The sequence below is a fragment of the Scyliorhinus canicula genome, chromosome 19 (genome assembly GCF_902713615.1).
Source record: "Scyliorhinus canicula chromosome 19, sScyCan1.1, whole genome shotgun sequence".
In the NCBI taxonomy this organism is placed as follows: domain Eukaryota; kingdom Metazoa; phylum Chordata; class Chondrichthyes; order Carcharhiniformes; family Scyliorhinidae; genus Scyliorhinus; species Scyliorhinus canicula.
In genome coordinates, this window is record NC_052164.1 from 42,658,503 (window position 1) to 42,679,032 (window position 20,530).

General features: G+C 47.1%; 1 protein-coding gene across 3 annotated transcripts in view; it reads left to right on the plus strand.

The window, feature by feature from the left end:
* The window catches only part of myo1d (myosin 1D), a 711,487-nt gene that overhangs the window by 122,182 nt on the left and 568,775 nt on the right, over positions 1-20,530 (plus strand). For all 3 annotated transcript variants that reach the window (XM_038778976.1, XM_038778977.1, XM_038778978.1), the window contains exons 2-3: positions 15,958-16,166; positions 17,680-17,773. In XM_038778976.1, the coding sequence (XP_038634904.1) occupies positions 15,958-16,166; positions 17,680-17,773 (303 nt within the window). The remainder of the gene's footprint in view (positions 1-15,957; positions 16,167-17,679; positions 17,774-20,530) is intronic.

A 20,530-nucleotide genomic window follows, 5' to 3' on the forward strand; every position in this document is an offset into this window, starting at 1 on the left:
ATGGCTTCATGGGTGGGTCTGCTGCACGAAGGGAGGAGGGAGAATGTCAGAGCTATAAAGGTAGGGGATTCAATTGTAAGGGGAACAGATAGACATTTCTGTGGCCGCAAAAGAGACTCCAGGATGGTATGTTGCCTCCATGGTACCAGGGTCAGGGATGATACTGAAGGGGGAGGGGAAACAGACGATATCGTTGTACATGTTGGTACTAACGATATAGGCAAAAAAAGGGACAAGATCTTAAAAGCAGAATTTCGGGAGCTAGGAAGTAGATTAAAAAAACAGGACCCAGAAGGTAGTAATCTCTGGATTACTTCCTATGCTACATGATAGTGAGTATAGGAATAGGACGTTAGTCCAGATGAATGTGTGGCTGGAGCGATGGTGCAGGAGAGAGGACTTTATATTTCTGGGATATTGGGACTTTATATTTCTGGGATATTGGGACTGTTTTTGGGGAGGGTGGGACCTGTACAAAGCGAATGGGTTGCACTTGAACCAAAATGGGACCAGAATCCTTGCAGGGAGGTTTGCTGGTGCTGTTGGGGAGGATTTAAACTAACTTAGCAGGGACCTGGGATCCTGAGAGAAGGTTCAGCAGGGATAGACGCACAGCCAAAATTATAGAGAAATCAAGTGAGTCAGGAAGGCATAGAATGTCTATCCCAGTTAAGTCACGAGGCAGCTTGGCAAGATTGAATGGTATTTATTTTAATGCGAGGTGCCTGACAAACAAGGCTGATGAACTGAAGGCACAAACTAAAACCATGGGGATATGATGTTATTGCTGTCACTGAGTTATGGCTGAGAGAGGGGCAGTATTGGCAGCTCAATATTCCAGGATACAGACCTTCAGGCGAGATGGGGAAGGAGGTAAGAGGAGAGGGTATCGCAATTCTGATCAGGTAATCAATTACAGCCATAAGGAGGGATGACATCTTAGGCTCTTCAACTGAGGCAATATGGGGAGAACTTAAAAAGCCAAAAGGAGCAATACATTGCTGGGAGTGTTCTATAGGCCACCAAACAGTCTGATAGAAATAGAAGAGCAGATATGTAGGCAAATTTCAGAGAAGTATTTAAGTTATAGCGTAGTGATAGTGAGGGATTTCAACTTCCCAATATTAACTGGGGAAGCCAAAGTGTGAAAGGTTTAAATGGAGTGGAATATGTAAAATGCATCTCGGAGAACTTTTTAAGCCAGTAAATAGAAGGATCCACAAGAGAGGTTGCGGTCCTGGACTTAAGTTTCGGTAACAAAGCAGGTGGTTGAAGTATCAGTGGGGGGAGCATTTTACAGACAGTGATCATAGCTTCAAGATTGTTATGGAAGAGGACAACAATGGGCCTGTTCTAAACTGGGGGAAGGCCTATTTTAATAAGATCAGGTATGATTAGGCCAGAGTGGTCTCGGAGCAGACACTTTAAGGTAAATCTGTGACAGAACAATGGGGTGCCTTCAAGAAGCAAATAGGGAAAATGCAGGGTCAACATGTTCCAATTGAGAAAAAGGGTGGGACCAACAAATCCAGTGAACCCTGGATATCAAGGGATATAGAGCCTTAGATAAGGAGAAAAAGGGAAGGCTTATGGCAGATATCATGGACTCAAAACAGCAGAAGTCCGAGAGGCATACAGAATGTGCAAGAAACTTTAAAAGGAAATTAGGAGGGCAAAATGGGGACATAAAAGGATACTGGCAAGTAAAACAAAGGAAAATTCTAAGTTGTTTTACAAGTTCATTAAGGGTAAAAGAATATCTTGGGAAAGAGTATGGCCCATTAAGGACCACAGTAGCAATTTGTGTCAGGAGCCAGAGAATTTATGTTGGGTTCGAAATTAATTTGGCAGTGTTCACTTGTTAGAGAAACAGTGTGGGTATAGAAATCAGGGAGAAGGATTGTCATAAAATTAAAGGCTTGATGGTAGAAACATTTCCAGGATCAGATGAAGTGAGGCAAGGGAGGAAATAGTAGAAGCGCTGGCAATAATTTTCATTTCCGCTTTGGCCAAAGGAGAGGTGCCAGAGGACTGGTGGTTAGCCAATGTGGTACCATTATTCAAGAAGGGAGGAAGGGATAAACCAGGAAATGACAGGCCAGTCAGTCTAACCTCAGTGGTCGGGCAATTATTGGAAGCAATTTTGAGAGTCAGAATTAATCTGCATTTGGAGAGGCAGGGATTAATCAAGAACAGTCAGCATGGTTTTGTTAAGGGGAGGTCATGTGTGACCAACTTGATTGAATTTTTCAAAATGGGGACCAGGTGTGCAGATGAGGGCAATGCATTTGAGTCATCTACTTGGACTTCAGCAAGGCTTTTGATAAGGTCCTCCATGGGAGTCTGATAGCGAAGGTAAGAGCCCATGCGATCCAAGGAAATTTGGCAAATTGGATCCAGAATTGATTGAGTGACAGGAAGCAGAAGGTAAAGGTCGAGGGGTGTGTTTCTGACTGGACGATCAGTGTTGGGGCCCTTGATGTTTGTGCTTTATATAAATGATTTAGATAGAGTGTTGGAGGGTTGATCAGTAAGTTTGCGGTTGATACGAAAATTGGTAGAGCGGTAAATAGTGAGGAGGATAGCCTTCGATTACAGGAGGTTGGTCAGATGGATTGATCAGTGGCAAATGGAATTCAATCCAGTGAGGTGATGCACTTGGGCAGGACAAATGAGGCAAGGGTTAGGGTTAAACAAAAGAACCCTGAGAAGCACTGAGGATGAGCGGGATCTTGGTGTGCACGTACACCGGTCCTTTAAGGTAGCAGAGCAGGTGGATAAAGTGGTTAAGAAGGCATCTGGGGTGGAATTCTCTGATAATGGGGCTATGTCCCCACGTCCACGCGAAAACGGGTGCGAATCACTCTGGATTTTCGTGGAGAAAATCCAAAGTGATTCTCCGTTTGGAAGGGGGCTGGCAGGGCCTGGAGTAGTCCTCGCAAATCCGGCTGCCGATATTGGGCCCTGCACCTCTGGTCCCGGGTCCGCACGGCGGCCGCCTGTGGCAGCAGCCCTGCGCAACATGGCGGATCCACACCGCGGGCCAGTTGCGACAATATAGGCCCCCCCAGATCGTTCACCCCTGCCGATCGGTGGCCCCCGATCATGGGCCTGGCCGTCCTGGAGGCTCCACCGGTGACGGATACCCCCAACCCCCCACCAGGGCAGCTGCCGGCTGGGTCCGCAGCTGCCACTCCATGCTCACGCTGGTGGAACCATGAGTGAACCACACCGGCAGGAATTCGGCCAGTTGTCGGCGGAGAATCACTGCGGGGGCCTCTTTCAATGGCCCCTGACTGGCACCGTGTCAACTGTGCGCATGCGACTGGTGGCGATTCTCCAGTCCCTCGAGAATCGCGGGAAGGCGTCGGACCTGATCGCGGATCTGACGCCCCATTTCCGCCTAGCGCAATTTCGCCGTGGAGGCTCGGAGAATCCTGCTCATAGTATACTTGCCTTTATTAGCTGAGGCATGGAGGTTATGCTGAACTGTATAATACTAGTCACAGCTAGAGTATTGTGTGCAGTTCTGGAATCCATATTACAGGAGGGATGTGATAGCACAGAAAGGGTGCAGAGGAGGTTTACCAGAATGTTCCCTGGGCTGGAGATTGTTAGCTATGAAGAGAATTGGATAGACTGGTTTTCCTTGGAGCAGAAGAGACTGGGGGGGGGGGATATAAATGTGATGTATAAAATTATGAGGGGCATGGATAAAGTAGACAGGAACAAACGTTTCCCCTTGGTGGAAAGGTCACTGACCAGGGGACACAGATTTTAAGAGGTTTAGAGGAGGTGTAAGGAAAAACATTTTTACCCAAAGGGTGGTGGGAGTTTGGAATTCGCAGCCTGAAATAGTGGTGAAGGCAGAGACCCTTATAACATTTAATAAGTGCTTAGATGTGCACTTTTGATCCCAGGGCACACAAGGCAAGGCTATGGAAAATGGGATTAGAATGGATTGGTGGTTGTCTTTTACCAGCAGAGACACGATCGGCTGAAGGGCCTCTTCTGTGCTGTATGGTTCCGTAACTATATGATTGTACCTGCATGTGCTTCTTTTTTTTAAAATGTATTTTTATTACAAACATGTATCAAGACAGGTTACAGCGAATAAACACACCAGGAAACATACTTCACAATAATCAACTATACAGTCTGAACAGATTTTCCCCCCTTTCTGAGCACCCCCCCCCCCCCCCCCTCCTCCACTGCGACGAACAGCCCCGCAAACACGGCCACAAACATCCCCCAACCTGCATAAGTTTCTTATCGCTGCCTGGTGCTGTGAGGTACAGGCCAAAGCACTGCTGAAATTTACAGAGCACACCATATTGTAACAAAGACTGGAGTCCATGACCAACATCACCCTATTATCATTACATCCTCCACCATTACATTTACTTCTCTTGCACACAATATGGCCGGGATTCTCCAAGCCTGCGCCAGCTCGGAGAATCGGAGTTGACGCCGGGACGGCCCACGACGCCAGGATGTGATTCTCCGGCGACTGGAGAATCGCTACCATTCACGCGTGCGTGATCGACGCCGTGCCTGTCGGGGGCCAATGGAGGCCCCCGCGGCGATTCTCTGCGGTCGACCAGTTCCCGCCGGTGTGGTTCTCGCATGGTTCCACCCGGCGCGAGCTCAGACCCACGGCCGCTGTGGCCATCCTGGTCGTTGGGGAGGGGGGCGGGGGGGGGGGGGGGGGGGGGGGAAATCAGCCTCCGGGGGGAAGGGGGCTTCCACGATGGCCAGGCCTGCGATCGGGGGCCACCGATCGGCAGATGTGCGCGATCCGGGGTGGGCCTACCGTCTTCCGCTCTGGCCCGCTGTGTGGCTCCGCTATGTTGTGCGGGGTGCACGGACCCGCCGCTGGACCGCGGCTGTCGTAATGGTGCCGGCGCTGCTCGCAGCTCTCCGGCGCCGTTCTGGCTCCCTGTGGCCCAAGGAATCGCTTGGCCAGGAGGCTCATTGATGCTGGCATGAAGCACTCTGGTGTTTACGCCGGTGTCAACACTTGGCAACGATTTCAGAGAATCCCGGCCGATATGTCTAACTTGCACCAAGTACCATTTAGTGTAGCTCACTGACCTACATTGGCAAGCAGTCCAGCAACACCACCTTTTCAAAATTCTCATCCTTGTGTTCAAATGCCTTTTTGGTTTCCCCCTTCCTGATGCCGCTGGTGCATCCCTACTCCCATGGGCCCTAGAACTGGCAGTTACGCCTTCAAACGCCTGGGAATTTGCTTCCTTAACCTCTCCACCTTGCTACCTTTCCTTTAAAATGCTCCTTAAAAACTATCTCTGTTACCTATCCTTGCGTCTCCTTTAGCTCAGTGTGAATTGTTTTATTATGCTTCTGTGAAGCACCCTTTTTGGCTTTGTGTAAATTTAATTTGTTGGTGCTATGCAGTAATTGTGAAAACACTCAACAGTTCAACTGGCTGGCAGAGACATAAACCACCTCTTGGTATTATTTTATGTTGTCTCAATCATGGCGGTTAGAAAAGTGACCGGGTTGCTTTTAACATACTAATTTCAACCCCTCTCAATTTGTCCAGTTGTAGCAAGACATCTGTTGGGAAATGCTATAAGATTTTTGGATTATCAAATGTTTTCGGTACTTCAATCTCCAACTTCCTTCTGCCAGATGGAATTTACGAACTCCTCACACAAGAATTCTTCAAGAATTTGGTTCCAATTAATTTATCCAAAACAATCTGGCAAAGTCTTCTCATATGCTACCGTTATTATTTCCTGCTGAACATTGAACACTCCACAGGCCATGGTAATCGTATTTTGGCAGGTTAAGCAGGAGAAAGTGTCAATTCCTTTAACAGTACCCTTAAGAAATGCCACTGAATTGTATTCAATAAATTGTTCAGTTCCAATTTCTAGTTTTAGACCTTTAACCCTTTAAATCGATTGTTTCTGTCTGATGTCCATTTGAAATTAAATTTACAATCCAGCCTCTCTAGCTTTGCTTCACAGCGATTTCCACTTTTTGAGGGACTGTCTTTCTGGGCTATTTCTAGATTGTGAATTTTCCAGGCTCCAAGATTTCATCCCTAAACTTCACGACCACTTTGTCCTTTAAGAAGCTCCTTCAAACCTACTTTGACCTACCCTAATATTTACTTGTGGATTGGATTGGATTGGATTTGTTTATTGTATTTTTCTATGAGCAGCTCAAACAGATCATTTAGTACATGAAAGAAAAAAGAAAATACATAATAAGGCAACACAAGATACACAATACATAGACACCGGCATTGGCATACAGTGAAGCATACAGCAGTGTAGTATAAATCAGGTCAGCCCATAAGAGGGTCATTTAAGAGAGTGGTAACAGCAGGGAAGAAGCTGTCTTTGACTCTGTTCGTGCGTGTTCCCAGACTTTTGTATCTCCTGCCCGATGGAAGAAGTTGGAAGTGTGAGTAAGCCGGGTGGGAGGGGTCTTTGATTATGCTGCCCGCTTTCCCCAGGCAGCGGGAGGTGTAGACAGTTCATGGATGGGAGGCAGATTTGTGTGATGGACTGGGCTGTGTTCACAACTCTCTGAAGTTTCTTGTGGTCTTGGCCGAGCAGTTGCCATACCAGGCTGTGATGCAGCCAGATAGGATGCTTTCTATGGTGCATCTGTAAAAGATGGTAAGAGTCGGTGTGGAAATGCCGAATTTCCGTAGTTTCCTGAAGAAGTATACGTGCTGTTGTGCTTTCTTAATGGTAGCGGTAACGTAGGTGGACCAGGACAGATATTTGATGTGCACCCCAAGGAATTTGAAGTTGTTAACCATCTTCACCTCGGCCCCGTTGATGCAGGCCGGGTGTGTACAGTACTTTGCTTCCTGAAGTCAATGACCAGCTCTTCGTTTTGCTGGCATTGAGGGATAGATTGTTGTTGCTGCACCACTCCGCTAGGTTCTCCAACTCCCTCCTGTATTTTGACTTGTTATTTGAGATCTGACCCACTATGGTCGTGTCATAGTAAACTTGTAGATGGTGTTGGAACCAAATTTTGCCATGCTGCCATGTGTGTAGAGTGAGTATAGTAGGGGGCTAAGTACGCAGCCTTGCAGGGCTCTGGTAATGAGGACTATTGAGGAGATGTTGTTTATTCTAACTGAGTGTGGTCTGTGTTATTTGGGTATCATCCTGTGAAGGACCCTGAGACGTTTTTTATTGTGTTAAAAGCTCAATGTGGATGCATGTTATTGCATGAAATAATGCGATCGTCAGCAAGAGACTTTTGTATTGTTTGTACGGATTCCATTCTTCTTGGGGCTCGCTGCTGATCCCTGAGCTTTGAAATGTGTGAAAATTCATAGTAACTGGGACAGCCAAATAGAAGGTCAGCAAATAATGGCAGACATGAAGAAGAAATTACTTCACATTGAAAGCAATTTTCTCCTCCTCCCAATTAAATTTGTTTAAAATATACTTTTGAGAACCTTTATAGCCTACTAGTTCAGCCTCTTTCAATAGTAGCTCGCTGTGTAGTGGATACTGAGCCAGAGGGCATGTTTGAACATCCTGTTGGGGAATCACACTATTTATACTGGAGTCTGGACTATTTTCAGCTTGTGAAAAGGAAAACACTTGGTGGACTTAAATTTCTATAGTGGCTGATCGTGTTTTTCAAACAACAATAACTTGCATTTATATAGCATGCTGGAAGTCACAAATGCGGCAAGATGGTTCACAGGAGTGCTAGCCACAACATTTCACATTAAGCCACATAAAGAGGTATTACAATCAGTGATCAAAATGTTTGGTCACATTGAGATTTTAAGGAGACTCATAAGGAGGAGTGGGATGTGGGCTGAGTAATATGCTGATGCGGCATACTGGCCATGCATCCTGAAGAAGCTGGTGTTCTGACTTCCAAGCCTGCCACCCAAAGACATCAAATACGTTGTGATTTGGGACTATTAAGAGTGCTGAGCGGGTTCCGGGCTGCGGACTGAGAGCATCGTGACCAATCCGAGACGGAAGGTGGGATAACTGGCTTCGGAGCTCATCGGCCGTGACTCGGATCAAAGTCATGGCCTGTAATTCAAAGAGCCAATGGGACCCCTTTAGCTGCAGTGCAGGAATGGACCTCCCTGCATGAGGTTTCAGGTTCTTAAATCATAATTGAAGTTAGTATGCATCTACGTCTTCCACAAAGCACTTGCAGCGGCCAAAGAACAGCTAAGATTGAACTTAACCCTCAACCCATCATTTCAGTTTTTTTGATGAAAAAAAACGGGAAATAATGTGCCGTTATTCGTAACCTGCAAGTGCCTTAGTCTATCCTGCATGTATTATGGCAGGTGATTGTGTTACTGAGCACAACTGAAGAGGTTTAGCTTAAAAATTCCACAGGCAGCTGAAGCACAATATGCCAATATTTGAGGAAACCTGGTGTCTTGGAAGGATGTGGTGCAGGAAGAGGTTACAGAGATTGGGAGGGGCACGGACATGGAGAAACAAGGATGAGAATTTTAACATTGAGGCATTGTCGCACCCTGCACAGGGGTGATGGGTGAACAGAACTTGGATGCAAGATACAATGCAGTTGCAAGAGTTTTGGAGGAGCTCTTTAAGTGCATGCCTGTAGCAAATCATTAATTGTGTTGAGTAAATTGGTCAAACTTGATTGCATGTGCCATGAAAATGAATTGGTGGGGTACAACTAAGATGGACCAATGAATGGCAGATGGAGTTTAATTTAGATAAATATGAGGTTATGCATTTCGGTAGATAGAATCGGGGCAGGACCTACTCAGTTTTTTTTTTAAATTTAGATTAGCCAATTATTTTTTCTAATTAAGGGGCAATTTAACATGGCCAATCCACCTACTCTGCACATTTTTGGGTTGTGGGGGCGAAACCCACGCAGACACGGGGAGAATGTGCAAACTCCACACAGACAGTGACCCAGAGCCGGGATCGAACCTGGGACCTCAGCGCCGTGAGGCGGTTGTGCTAACCACTAGGCCACCGTGCTGCCCTAGGACCTACTCAGTTAATGGTCGGGAGTTGGGGAGAGTTATAGAACAAAGAGATCTAGGGGTACAGGTTCATAGCTCCTTGAAAGTGGAGTCACAGGTGAACAGGATGGTGAAGAAGGCTTTTGGCATGCTTGGTTTCATTGGTCAGAACATTGAATAAGGAGTTGGGACGTCTTTCTGAAGTTGTACAAGACATTACTAAGGCCACACTTGGAATACAGTTCTGGGCCAGGATTCTCCCCTACCCGGCGGCGCGGGGGTCCCGGCGTGATGGAGTGGCGTGAACCACTCCGGCATTGGGCCGCCCCAAAGATGCGCAGGGGAAGGGGTCACTTCCGCCTCTACCATGGTGAAGACTATGGCCAAGGCGGAAGGAAAAAGAGTGCCCCCACGGCACAAGCCCGCCGGCCGATCGGTAGGCCCCGATCGTGGGCCAGGCCACCGTGGGGGCACCCCCCCCCCCCCCCGGAGGCCTGATCACCCCCCCCCCCCCCCCCCCCCCCCCCGGGGCCTGATCACCCCGCGACCCCCCCAAGGACCCCACAGAGGGTAGTGAGTATCTGGAATGAGCTGCCAGATGCAGTAGTAGAGACGGGTACAATTTTGTCCTTTTAAAAAAGTATTTAGACAGTTATATGGGAAAGCTGGGTATTGAGGGATGTGGGCCAAATACAGGCAATTGGGACTAACTTAGTGGTAAAAAAGTGGGCCTGTTTTCATGCTGTAAACTTCTATGACTCTATGGGCTGAAAGGCCTTGCATTGTTCTTCTAACCTGGCACAAAAAGGAGCAAGAGAAAAAGTGTTTTGCTCCTAAATAAAGGCTACACTGGCTGACATCCTGTGGAGAACTAATAATTAGACAGCTGTGTTTTGACTACTCTTGTGTGTGAGAATTCGCTGGTTAAACAGCAATTTTCACCAATAATTCTAAGGCTCCACAAATAAATATTGGGGTCAGGGAAGGCCACAGTCTTCAATTTCCTCCTTCCTTCTTTTCTAATTTAACTGCATTAGAATCACCAACTATTTCAGGCAAAGCAGCGAACAGCTTCATGCACAGATTGTGGCTTCAACCAGAACCATACGTAAGCCAGAAGTTGTAGGGTGACTTTTTCATGCTTTTTGGTAATGCAGTCATCATACAGTGGCACTGGATTACTCCTGGCAGTCATCATGCTATGTTTACAATGATGTGCCTTCTCACTATAAATAAGCTGTAATTACTAAAGTGGAAGGTAAATAGTGGAAACTGCGTAGTTTCTCATTCTCTCTGCTCTTTGTTTTTTCCCTTATTCGAAAAGTTACCTTTTTAAATTAAAAAACAAAATTCCTTGGTGGTGTTGGCACTGTGTGTGTCATCTGGTGTGAGTCAAGCAAGCTGAAAGGAAGCTTTATCTGGATGTGGGAGGTGTTTTAATCGCATTGCAGCAGGCAAGCCAGGGTCTACTGTGAAGGAAGGAAGTGTCTAAGGGTGTTGGGCTGAATTCTAACTCTTGCTGTCACAAGCAGACAGGAACCACCCTGAAGCCTGGTTCAGGTTCTCTACTTCGGGAGTTTAACTCACCAAACTGCTAAGTGCTTCGCTGTAAATCATTTCACTGTAACAACACAATAATGTAACAAGTACTTATTTTTGCAGTTTAATTTCACATGCGGACTACTTTAAAACCAGAAATGTTCAGCAGCATAGGAATGTCTTTCATTATTTGTAATGTTACCTTTCACTCTTTTCCCAACTCCCCCACCACCCTGTGCCATTTAGCTGACTCTTGTGTGCTTGAACAGGATGCTATGAAATGCTTGAGAACAATTAAAGTTGATTTTTCCTCTTAAATGTGTTTTGTTCTGCCCTTCCTCCCAAATTCCTTTCCTCTCCTGAAGAAGGTGGTCTCTCCTGGGCTCCGTGATTCAACTTCACAGAACTTTTGAAAACCTAGGTCCATAACCTCCTGGCTCCCCAGCATCACATGAGGTGCGCCAGGGAGTAACTCCCTGAAGTTCCCACATATGGCCTTACCCGTCAATTGTCCAGAAGTGCCAACTTTTTCTGGACAACTGCACTAGACTGGGAACCATCTGACAGAAGTGATTTAAATTGCTAACTTTGGTTCTGCCAGGCTGGGTCACTGTCTGTGCGGAGTCTGCACGTTCTCCCCGTGTCTGCCGCGTGCCACTCTCCGTGTGGGTTTCCTCCGGGTGCTCCGGTTTCCTCCAACAGTCCAAAGATGTGCAGGTTAGGTGGATTAGCCATGCTAAATTGCCCTTAGTGTCCAAAAAATGTTAAGTGGGGGTTACTGGGTTATGGGGATATGTGGGCTTTAGTAGGGTGCTCATTGTAAGGGCTGGCGCAGACTCATTGGGCCTAATGGCCTCCTTCACTGTAAATTCTATGAGGGGGGTGGCGGTGCCGGTCAACATGAAAGTGGCTTTCGATTTGGGTGGTATTGTAGCAGTCCTGGGGGTAGATATGTGATGGTCAGTGGGAAGCTGGAGGGGATGTCCGTGGTCCTGATGAATGTTTATACCCCAAATTGGGACAACTTGGACTTTTATGAGTCCGGTTTTAGGGAAGATCCTGGATCTGGACACCCACCAGCTGATAATGCGGGTATGTTCCCAGATTGATATTTTCGTGATGGATAAGATGCTGCTGGCGGGAGTAGCCAAATCAGAGTATTTTGCGATTGTGGCCTCTGACCACTCGCCGCATTGGGTGGAGTTGCGGGTGGCACGGGGGAGGCCCAGAGGCCGCAGTGGAGGTTGGATGTCGATTTGCTGGCAAATGAGGGGGTGTATGAGAGGGCGAGGGCTGCCATCTGATGGATATGGAGTGGAATGACATGGGAGAGATTTTGTTCTCCACGCTGAGGGAAACGTAAGGCGGTAGTCGAGGGTGAATTTATCTTGATCCGGGCGCATCGGGAGAAGGTAGAGTGAGAGAGGAGAGCAAGACTAGTGGGCGAGATTTTAAGGGTGCATCAGAGGCACTTGGCTGCTCCAGAAGAGGGTCTACTAAAGGAGAGACAGAGGCTCCAGATGGTGTTTACGTTGGTGTCCACGGGGAAGGCGGTAGGGTAATTGCGAAGGGCCAGAGGGACAGTGTACGAGTATGGGGAAAAGACAAGTAGGATGCTGGCGCACCAACCGAGGAAGCAGGCAGTGATGAGGGAGATTTGTAGTGTGAGGGTGAGCGGGGCAAGGTGGTGTCAGACGCAGAAGGGGTGTTTGAGGCCTTCTGCAGAAGGCTGTATAAGTTGGAGCCTCCACTTGGGGAGGAGGGTGTGAGGGGGTTCTTTGATGGGTTGGAGTAACCTAGCGTGGAAAAGGAGTGGATGTAGGGATTGGAGGCCCCAATTGGGCTGAGGACGGTGTTGGCAATGGTGTAGGGTCAATGCAGGCAGGGAAGGTCCCGGGGGCTGGATGGGTTCCCAGCAAAGTTTTAGAAGGAATCTGGTGTGGAGTTGGGGCCTTTGTTAGTGGGGGATGTATAACCAGCTCTCTCTCCCCCCACCCCCCCCCCCCCCCCCCGCGCCCCCGCCCGCACACACACTCACGCCCACATTGTCGCAGGCGTCTATTTCACTGATTTTAAATAAGATAAAGACCCGGAGCAGTGTGGGTTGTACCACCCGATGTTGCTGTTTAATGTGGAGAAGGTGTTAGCCATGCGGATAGAGGATTGGGTGCTGGGGGTGTTCGGGGAGGACCGGACAGGGTTTGTGACGGGGCGGCAGTTGTCGGTATAGGCTGCTTAATGTCCTTATGATGCCTTCGGAGGGGCAGAAGGTGGAAGTAGTGGTAGCAAAGGACGCAGAGAAGGTTTTTGATCGGGTGCAGTGGGTGTATTTGTTGGAGATGCTGGGTCGGTTCGGGTTTGGCCAGGGGTTCGTGGATTGCGTTCGGCTGTTGTACAGGGCGCCGATGACTAATGTCCGCATGAATCGGGGGATGAGGCAGGGGTGCCTTCTCTCCCCATTGCTTTTTGCTTTGGCGATAGAACCATTGGCAATGGCACTTTGGGCGTCGATGGGTTGGAGAGGGATTGAGCGGGGTGGGGCCGAGCAGAGTCCTGTTGGATGCGGACGATCTTTTGCATTTCAGACCTGGTGGGCAGCTGCAAAAGGATCATGGAGATTCTGAGGGAATTTGACCGGTTCTCAGGGAATAAATTGAACATGGGGAAAAGCAAGGTGTTCCCGATTAATGCCAGGAGGCAGGAGATGAGGCTAGGGGAGTTGCTGTTCGGGTGGTGGGGGTGTGTTTTCGGTATGTAAGAATTCAGGTGGTGTGGAGCTGGATGCAGCTACATGAATTGAATTTGGCACGACTGGTGGAGGGAATGAAGGCAAACGTTAAGAAGTGGGAGGTGTTGCATCTGTCACTGGCTGGGCGCATGCAGTCGGTTAAAATGATGGGGCTGCCCAGGTTCTTGTTTGTACCCAAGTCTTTTTTCAGGAAGATGAATGGGATAAACTCAGGGTTTGTGTGGGTGGGAAGACCCACAGGTCGAGAAGGTGTTTTTGGAGAAGAGGGAAGGGGGATGGCATTGCTGAGTTTGATGAACTATTATTGGGTGGTGAAGGGGCAGCACGGTGGCACAGTGGTTAGCATTGCCGCCTCATGGCCCGAGATCCCAGGTTCGATCCCGGCTCTGGGTCACTGTCCGTGTGGAGTTTGCACATTCTCCCAGTGTTTGCACGGGTTTCGCCCCGCTAACCCAAAGATGTGCAGGGTAGGTGGATCGGCCACACTAAATTGCCCCTTAATTGGAAGAAAATGAATTTATGAGAAACAAAATTATTGGGCGCCGAATATCACCATGATGAAGAAATGGGCAGTGGAGGAGTGACCAGTGTGGGGCGGGTGGAGGCAGCATCGTGTCAGGGGACGGGTTTGGGGGCACTGTTGTTGGTGCCCCTTCTGTTCCCGTCTGTCTGGTATTCAGTAAGCCCAGTGGTGGCTTCCGCGTTGTTGGTTTGGAGGCCGATGGATTGACCTTTCCCTCCCTGATAGCTCGGAGGCGGATCTTGTTGTACTGGTGGGACTCAGAGCCACAAAAGGCAGGGCTGTGGGTGAGTGACCTGTCAGAATTCCTGCACCGGGAGAAGGTCAAGTTCGCCTTGCGGGTCGTGAAGGAGGGGTTCACCCAGAGATGGAAGCTGCTTATCGATTTCTTCAAGGGAAATTAAGGTGTCACAGGGATAGGTGGAGGGAGGGGGTGATAAGGGGGTAAAAATTAAGAGGGCAGGGAGTGTTGTGTGATGGGTATCGGGGGATGTTGTAGGCTGTGTTCTTTGTCCCTGTGGATTTGTGGTCTTCTGATATTGTTATGTATATATGCAAAATGCCTTTAATAAAAATAGATTTTTTTAAAATTGTGGATAAAAACTAGTGGTCCATGTGATCTGGTGACCCTCAACCTGGAAGCAGCACCAACAGGGAGCAAGTTAGCATATGAAAGAGAGAAGGCAGGCAAATAAACTACTGCAACGAAGACGGGAGAGTTGGAGGCATAAATGATCAACACACAGATGCAGACACAAAGAGAAAGAAGGCACTGATAAAAAAGGGGACACCAAATTATTGTGAGAAGAAGCAAATTACTCTCAGGAAGAGGTCAGTTTTTTCTTTTCAGCAGAAAAGAAGGCAGGAGCTTTGGAAGCACTGTGAACTGGCTAAATAGGTCTAAAATCTAGAGGTCTGTGTCTAGCCCAGAGAACCAAAAGTGGCATGTTTTACCAAAAGTGGCCAAGCCATGAAACAGTGTGGTATTGGTTGGTCTGGAAAGCCACACCATCGGGACTGCCCTGAGCCAAGGAGAGAGGGTTTGTAGAAGTGTGCCTTGTAGATGGTAATCCTACCTGTGAAACCCAAAGGTGAAAGGTATTGTTGTTGTTCTTTTGGAAGGTCTAGACAGACTCAAGGGGCTGAATGGCCGCCTTCTGTATTGTAGGGATTCTATGATTCTATAGGACCCCTGACCTATCCTGCCTGAATTAAGAACATTATATTGTGGAACTATGTAACTACAAAGTGCGACATGTCTTTGGGGAGTGATGCAGATGCTTCTAGTCATGTGAGACATAATGGGCAGGAATCTCCATCCAGCGACATCAGAGTTGCGAAATGCGATCGGGCGGAGAATCACGCTTCAGCCGAGCATAGAGGTCGGTCCTGGGAGCCAACGGAATGCCATGCTCCGGTGCCTCGACACTGGCGTGAATGCGTTTCATGCCGCATGCAGGTGTGGGCATGCAAATTGTTCAGTAAAGTCTGTTGGGCCTCTCGCCATGCTGCGCCCCCACCAGGTGGAATTACCGACAGTGAGGTTCACTTGTGGTATTGAAAATCGGGAACCGGGTGCCGTGGTTTCTGAGGGAGAGAGAGGGGGTATGAAAAGTGTCCAACATCGCTCTAGTGTGCTGACACTTGTGCTGCTGGCCCGGGGTGTCTGCCAGGGAGGAGGGGGAAGTAGCAAGGGGTGGCCAGGAGGTGGGCTGTGGGGTTGGTGCTTCAGTGCACCCAATGCCATCTTCTTGGCTTGAATGAGGGTGCGTGGAGAGTGGAGTGCTTCTATGCAGCTCCGGCTCATCAGCCTCTCCAATGCTGATCCTGACCCAGTCGTATCACATGCAGGCATGCATTGGAATTGCACTTGTTCTATGTGGCACCAGTGCAAGCCCATCAACATGTCCTGAATTGCTCCGGGACAGTGCCGCTTTTGGGGCCTTTGGACACTTGGATTCAGCCCCGGTGTCAGCACTTAGGTTCTCAAATGGAGAATACCGCCCAAGATGATTTCTTTATTGGGGGAGGCGGTCTATTCAATAGATCCCCCATGGAGATCATGACAATTATTACCTTTTAACATGGCCTTTACCGTATGATACAATTATTTCAATGCAGTTGCTTGGAAAAAATGGCCATTTTTAATTTGTTCGTTCTTCCCAACAGGTTTGAGAAAGGCAAAATTTATTCCTACATCGGTGAAGTGGTGGTTTCTGTTAACCCTTACCGTTCTTTGAATATTTATGGAAAGGATACCATTGAGCAATACAAGGGACGTGAGCTGTATGAGAGACCACCTCACCTATTCGCTATTGCAGATGCAACATACAAAGCCATGAAGCGGAGGTCAAAGGACACCTGCATTGTCATATCAGGTAGGGAGTGATTAATTACAGGAAAATGGTGGGTTCGTGGGAAGGAAATGATATTGATTGTCATCCAAGTAATCGACCATCTACATTGTACATTTGGGCATCACCATTCTGTGGCACGGTTGCACTTTAACCTATATTTGGGACTTATTCGGTGGGAAGCTTCAAGGTCCCTCCTCATATGAGATAATCTTCAGCCTATTGATTTCTTTTTGTTATTGACCATTCTGCGTGCCCACCTGAATTTAGCAGTGATCTAGTAACATGGGGTTAGTCTGGAGAGCTTCCATTTGAGCATTCATTTAGATGGTGCCTTGATCAACTTCAAGAAAACGTAAAGTGCTTTGCAGCGAATTAATCTCTTAAAGTTTATTCACTGCCTTAATGTAGGAAACACAATTAGCAGCCAATTGGATTGTCCCACAAACAGCAATTTTCACTTTATGATTGATCAGGTCAGGCCGTTGGAAAACCGATAAGAGTTGTCCATGTTGGAAAACTGGAGGAATTGCAAGTACAGATCAATATTTAATCAATTAATGGTGCTGTTAGAGCCATCCTGATGGTCTTTGGGCAAGGCTCCAACTATTGGATTCTGGACTATATGAAGATAACAAATCATATTGTATTAGATCTTTGCTATTTAAAAGTGAAGAGTACAGCAAGTACCCTATTATGTACGAAGACAACCTCTATGCTGAAGAGCACAGTCTAGAGCACAGCTGCTCTAACATGTGCAGAGTAAAATGACTAATAAATTAAGATGTCTGAAGGATGAGAGAAGGGGACAAGCTGTAACAAGAACTGGAAATGGCACACTTGTTGAAGGAAAGTACTTTATTCAGTTCCACCCTCTGTAAATCTATATGTAATCATAGAATCATATAATTTACAGTGCAGACGGAGGCCATTTTTGGTTGATATACTAGAACATAGAACAGTACAGCACAGAACAGGCCCTTCGGCCCTCAGTGTTGTGCCGAGCCATGATCACCCTACTCAAACCCACGTATCCACCCTATACCCGTAACCCAACAACCCCCCCTTAACCTTACTTTTTGTAGGACACTACGGGCAATTTTAGCATGGCCAATCCACCTAACTCGCACATCTTTGGACTGTGGGAGGAAACCGGAGCACCCGGAGGAAACCCACGCACTCGGGGAGGACGTGCAGACTCCACACAGACAGTGACCCAGCCGGGAATTGAACCTGGGACCCTGGAGCTGTGAAGCATTTATGCTAACCACCATGCTACCCTGCTGCCCCCTATATAATATAATACTATATAATACCCCCATAATACTGTGTTAGAATATTTAAAGGAGGGCAGACTGGTTTAAGCTGTGAAGCAAGACGTGTTTTGAACTGAGTGAACAGCTGAAATTGTTTATATTTGGCTGCACTTTGGCCTGTTGATCTCTCCCAGTTATGATTTTATGTTGTAAAAGTTATTATTTGCAGCAGCGTCAGCTGTAGCTTTGTTGGTTTAATTTTTCCTCTTTCTGCGTTCCAGGTGAGAGTGGTGCTGGTAAAACAGAGGCAAGTAAATACATCATGCAGTTTATTGCAGCTATTACAAATCCCAGCCAACGTCAGGAAGTGGAAAGGTAATCAATAGAGACCTTTATTTGTGTTGAATTTGAGTAATTGTTTCCTTTCATAACATGTGGTTGAATATTTTCTTTCAAGCCTACATGTAGGGGAGAAACGTTCTCCCCTGCACAGACTGCCGAACAGCTTGAAGCACTATATGTGTTGGCCTGACTTTTGTCGGCCTTCGTTATCATGAAGCAATTTAATTCTAATTGCGCAACGCATTTCGTGACTGCCTTAGAAAGAAAAAATGCCCAAGTTTCATCCAACATGAGCTTGAAAACATAACCCCATCTCCAGATCGGGAAACAAAATCTGGCTCTCGTAATCGCGACTTTGTAGAGAAATTCCAAAAGAGACGCAGTGACGAAGCAGCCCACTCCGCTAACTGACGAGGCCGGACAAGGGTTTCATTTTCTTACGACGCTCGCACCACCGTCTCCAGCCCAGGTCCAATCCTGACCAACCTCGGGGCTCAAATGTGCATCTATCATAGCGCATGAGCCTGTGTCCGAAATATTTTAAAAGTACTGCAATTGCAAGAAAATACTTTGAGATTCAGTTGGTGTGTGTAGGCAAGCTTTGAGATAAACAGCAATACCCTTCAAAGAGCAGTGGATGGAAAAACAGTCTGTTTTTTGTTGGATAGAAGAAAAATGTTGGCTGGAACACCGGAAGGAATTCTTCCTCCTTCACATTGTGACGCTGGAAACCAGTGTCAGCAGCATTATTCTTGACAGGCAAGGGAATCATAGTTTTTCACAACACTTGACCAGTGCCAATACGGATAGCTACAGATTTACATTGACAGAAGATTGAATAGCCTCCCTTCTGTCCAGAAACACCACTAATACAATGCACGCAATCTAAAAAGGACATTATTGACAAAGAGGAGCCTCAACTCTAGAATATTTCCTCAGGAATTTGTCAATATCTTCTGATCTATTATATCTCTTTATTTATAATAGTTTTTTTTACAATTTTCTGAAATCACATTTAATTTACCGCTCAGCAGTGACACCAGGTGCCAGCATTGGTAGATTCCAGCTATACCAAGTCATCCAAAGTCAGTATACGTTCATTCCGAGTCTCTTTATGAGCTTATAGAGGTGGAGTGAAGAAAGGGTGAAGTCTGTTGTTCAGTCTGCAACAAAGAGGCATGCTTAAGTAGTAGTTACTGTTACGACCCCCAAAGTGTTTTGAACCTGCATTGTATTAGATTCCCCTCCTTCACCTTGGAATACGAACTACCAAGGTGATCGGGAGAGGAGCTTCCTCTCAACTGGAGGATACCCCGCAGGGTATAGACACCAGCCTGGGATCCTGAGGGGAAGCGGAGAGTGAGAGAGTATTGTATCAAGGAGGAGTAGTAGAATATACCCAGTTGTATCCTGTCTGTCTGGCTGCGTGTGGAGTCCTTACCGTCGGTTACAACAGTTACAAACTGTACTAATTCTCATGTCCTCACAATTCAAAATACTTTTTCTTGAAAACCTTCACCCCAGTGAACATATTCTATTTTATAAGGATCATGTTATATTCCCAACTATGTGAATACTGGACAAGCCTGATACTTTTAGGACTAGCTTGATAGACCATAATCACGAAAAGAATGTAATGCATAGAAGCACCAAAGGTGATGAAATAAGCAGTGGGACTCCAAGGTTAAATTAAGATGCTAAAACGCATCTTCATCATACAAATTTGAACACAGAAAGCACAAGCGATAATGTCTAAATAGGTACATTGAGCAAGTAAGATACTGAACGTAAGATGTAGCTGAGCTTGACTTTTTATCATGATATTCACTCTGATTAGTGTGTGGACATACTTACATTTGAGAAAGCAGTTATTTTTCTCTGGATTTGGCTGTACAAGTCACAGCTGAGATCGATGGCATATTGCTACCAATGGGAACCGGTTTAGCCCAGTAGGCTGGGCAGCTGGTTTGTAATGCAGAGCTAGGTCAATAGCGTGGGTTCAATTCCCATACCGGTTCAGGTTATTCATGAAGACTGTGCCTTCTCAACCTTGCTCCTCGCTTGGGGCGTGGTGATCCTCAGGTTAAACCATCACCAGTCAGCTCTCCCCCTCAAAGGACAAAACAGTCTATGGTCAGCTGGGACTATGGCAACTTTACTTTTTTACTATTGCTGCCAATACGACCCACTGATCCCAGTATAGGTGTAAATGATGTTCACATCCCATGATCCACCAGACACACACACTCTTTTGGCATCTATTCCATAGCTGGACTTCTCTCCTCTCTTTACAGAGCTACCTGGTCCCACCCAATTCTCTAGAATTCATTTTCCTCTCTAAACATGGAGAACTGAGACCTTTGGTTTAAACAGAACAGACCGGTTGGCTGCAGTTTCAGGGTCACTTTACTTGCACTTACTTTTTCCCTTTTAAAAAAAACTCCACCAATTTTCCTTTTTGAACATAGCGCAATTTTCTCCATAGTTACATGAGGCTTTCAGAAGCAGGAATGGCCACAACTGGGTCAAATGTTCAGGCTCAGATTGTAAACACATAAAGGCATACTAAACCAAATCAAAAGTTTAATAGAAATTCTCCTTAAACTGAAAGCAAAACTCTACATTCTTAACCCTTTATATAATCCACACCAGAGACAGGTGTAACAACCTCCAGGCAGCGGCGTGCAGAGGGGGGGGGCCGACGGTGCGCTGGCCCCGGGCAGCCGTTGGATGGGGGCAGCAGCGTGAAGGGAACGGAGCGCGCCTGCGCACCGCGGTCGGCCGGAGCGC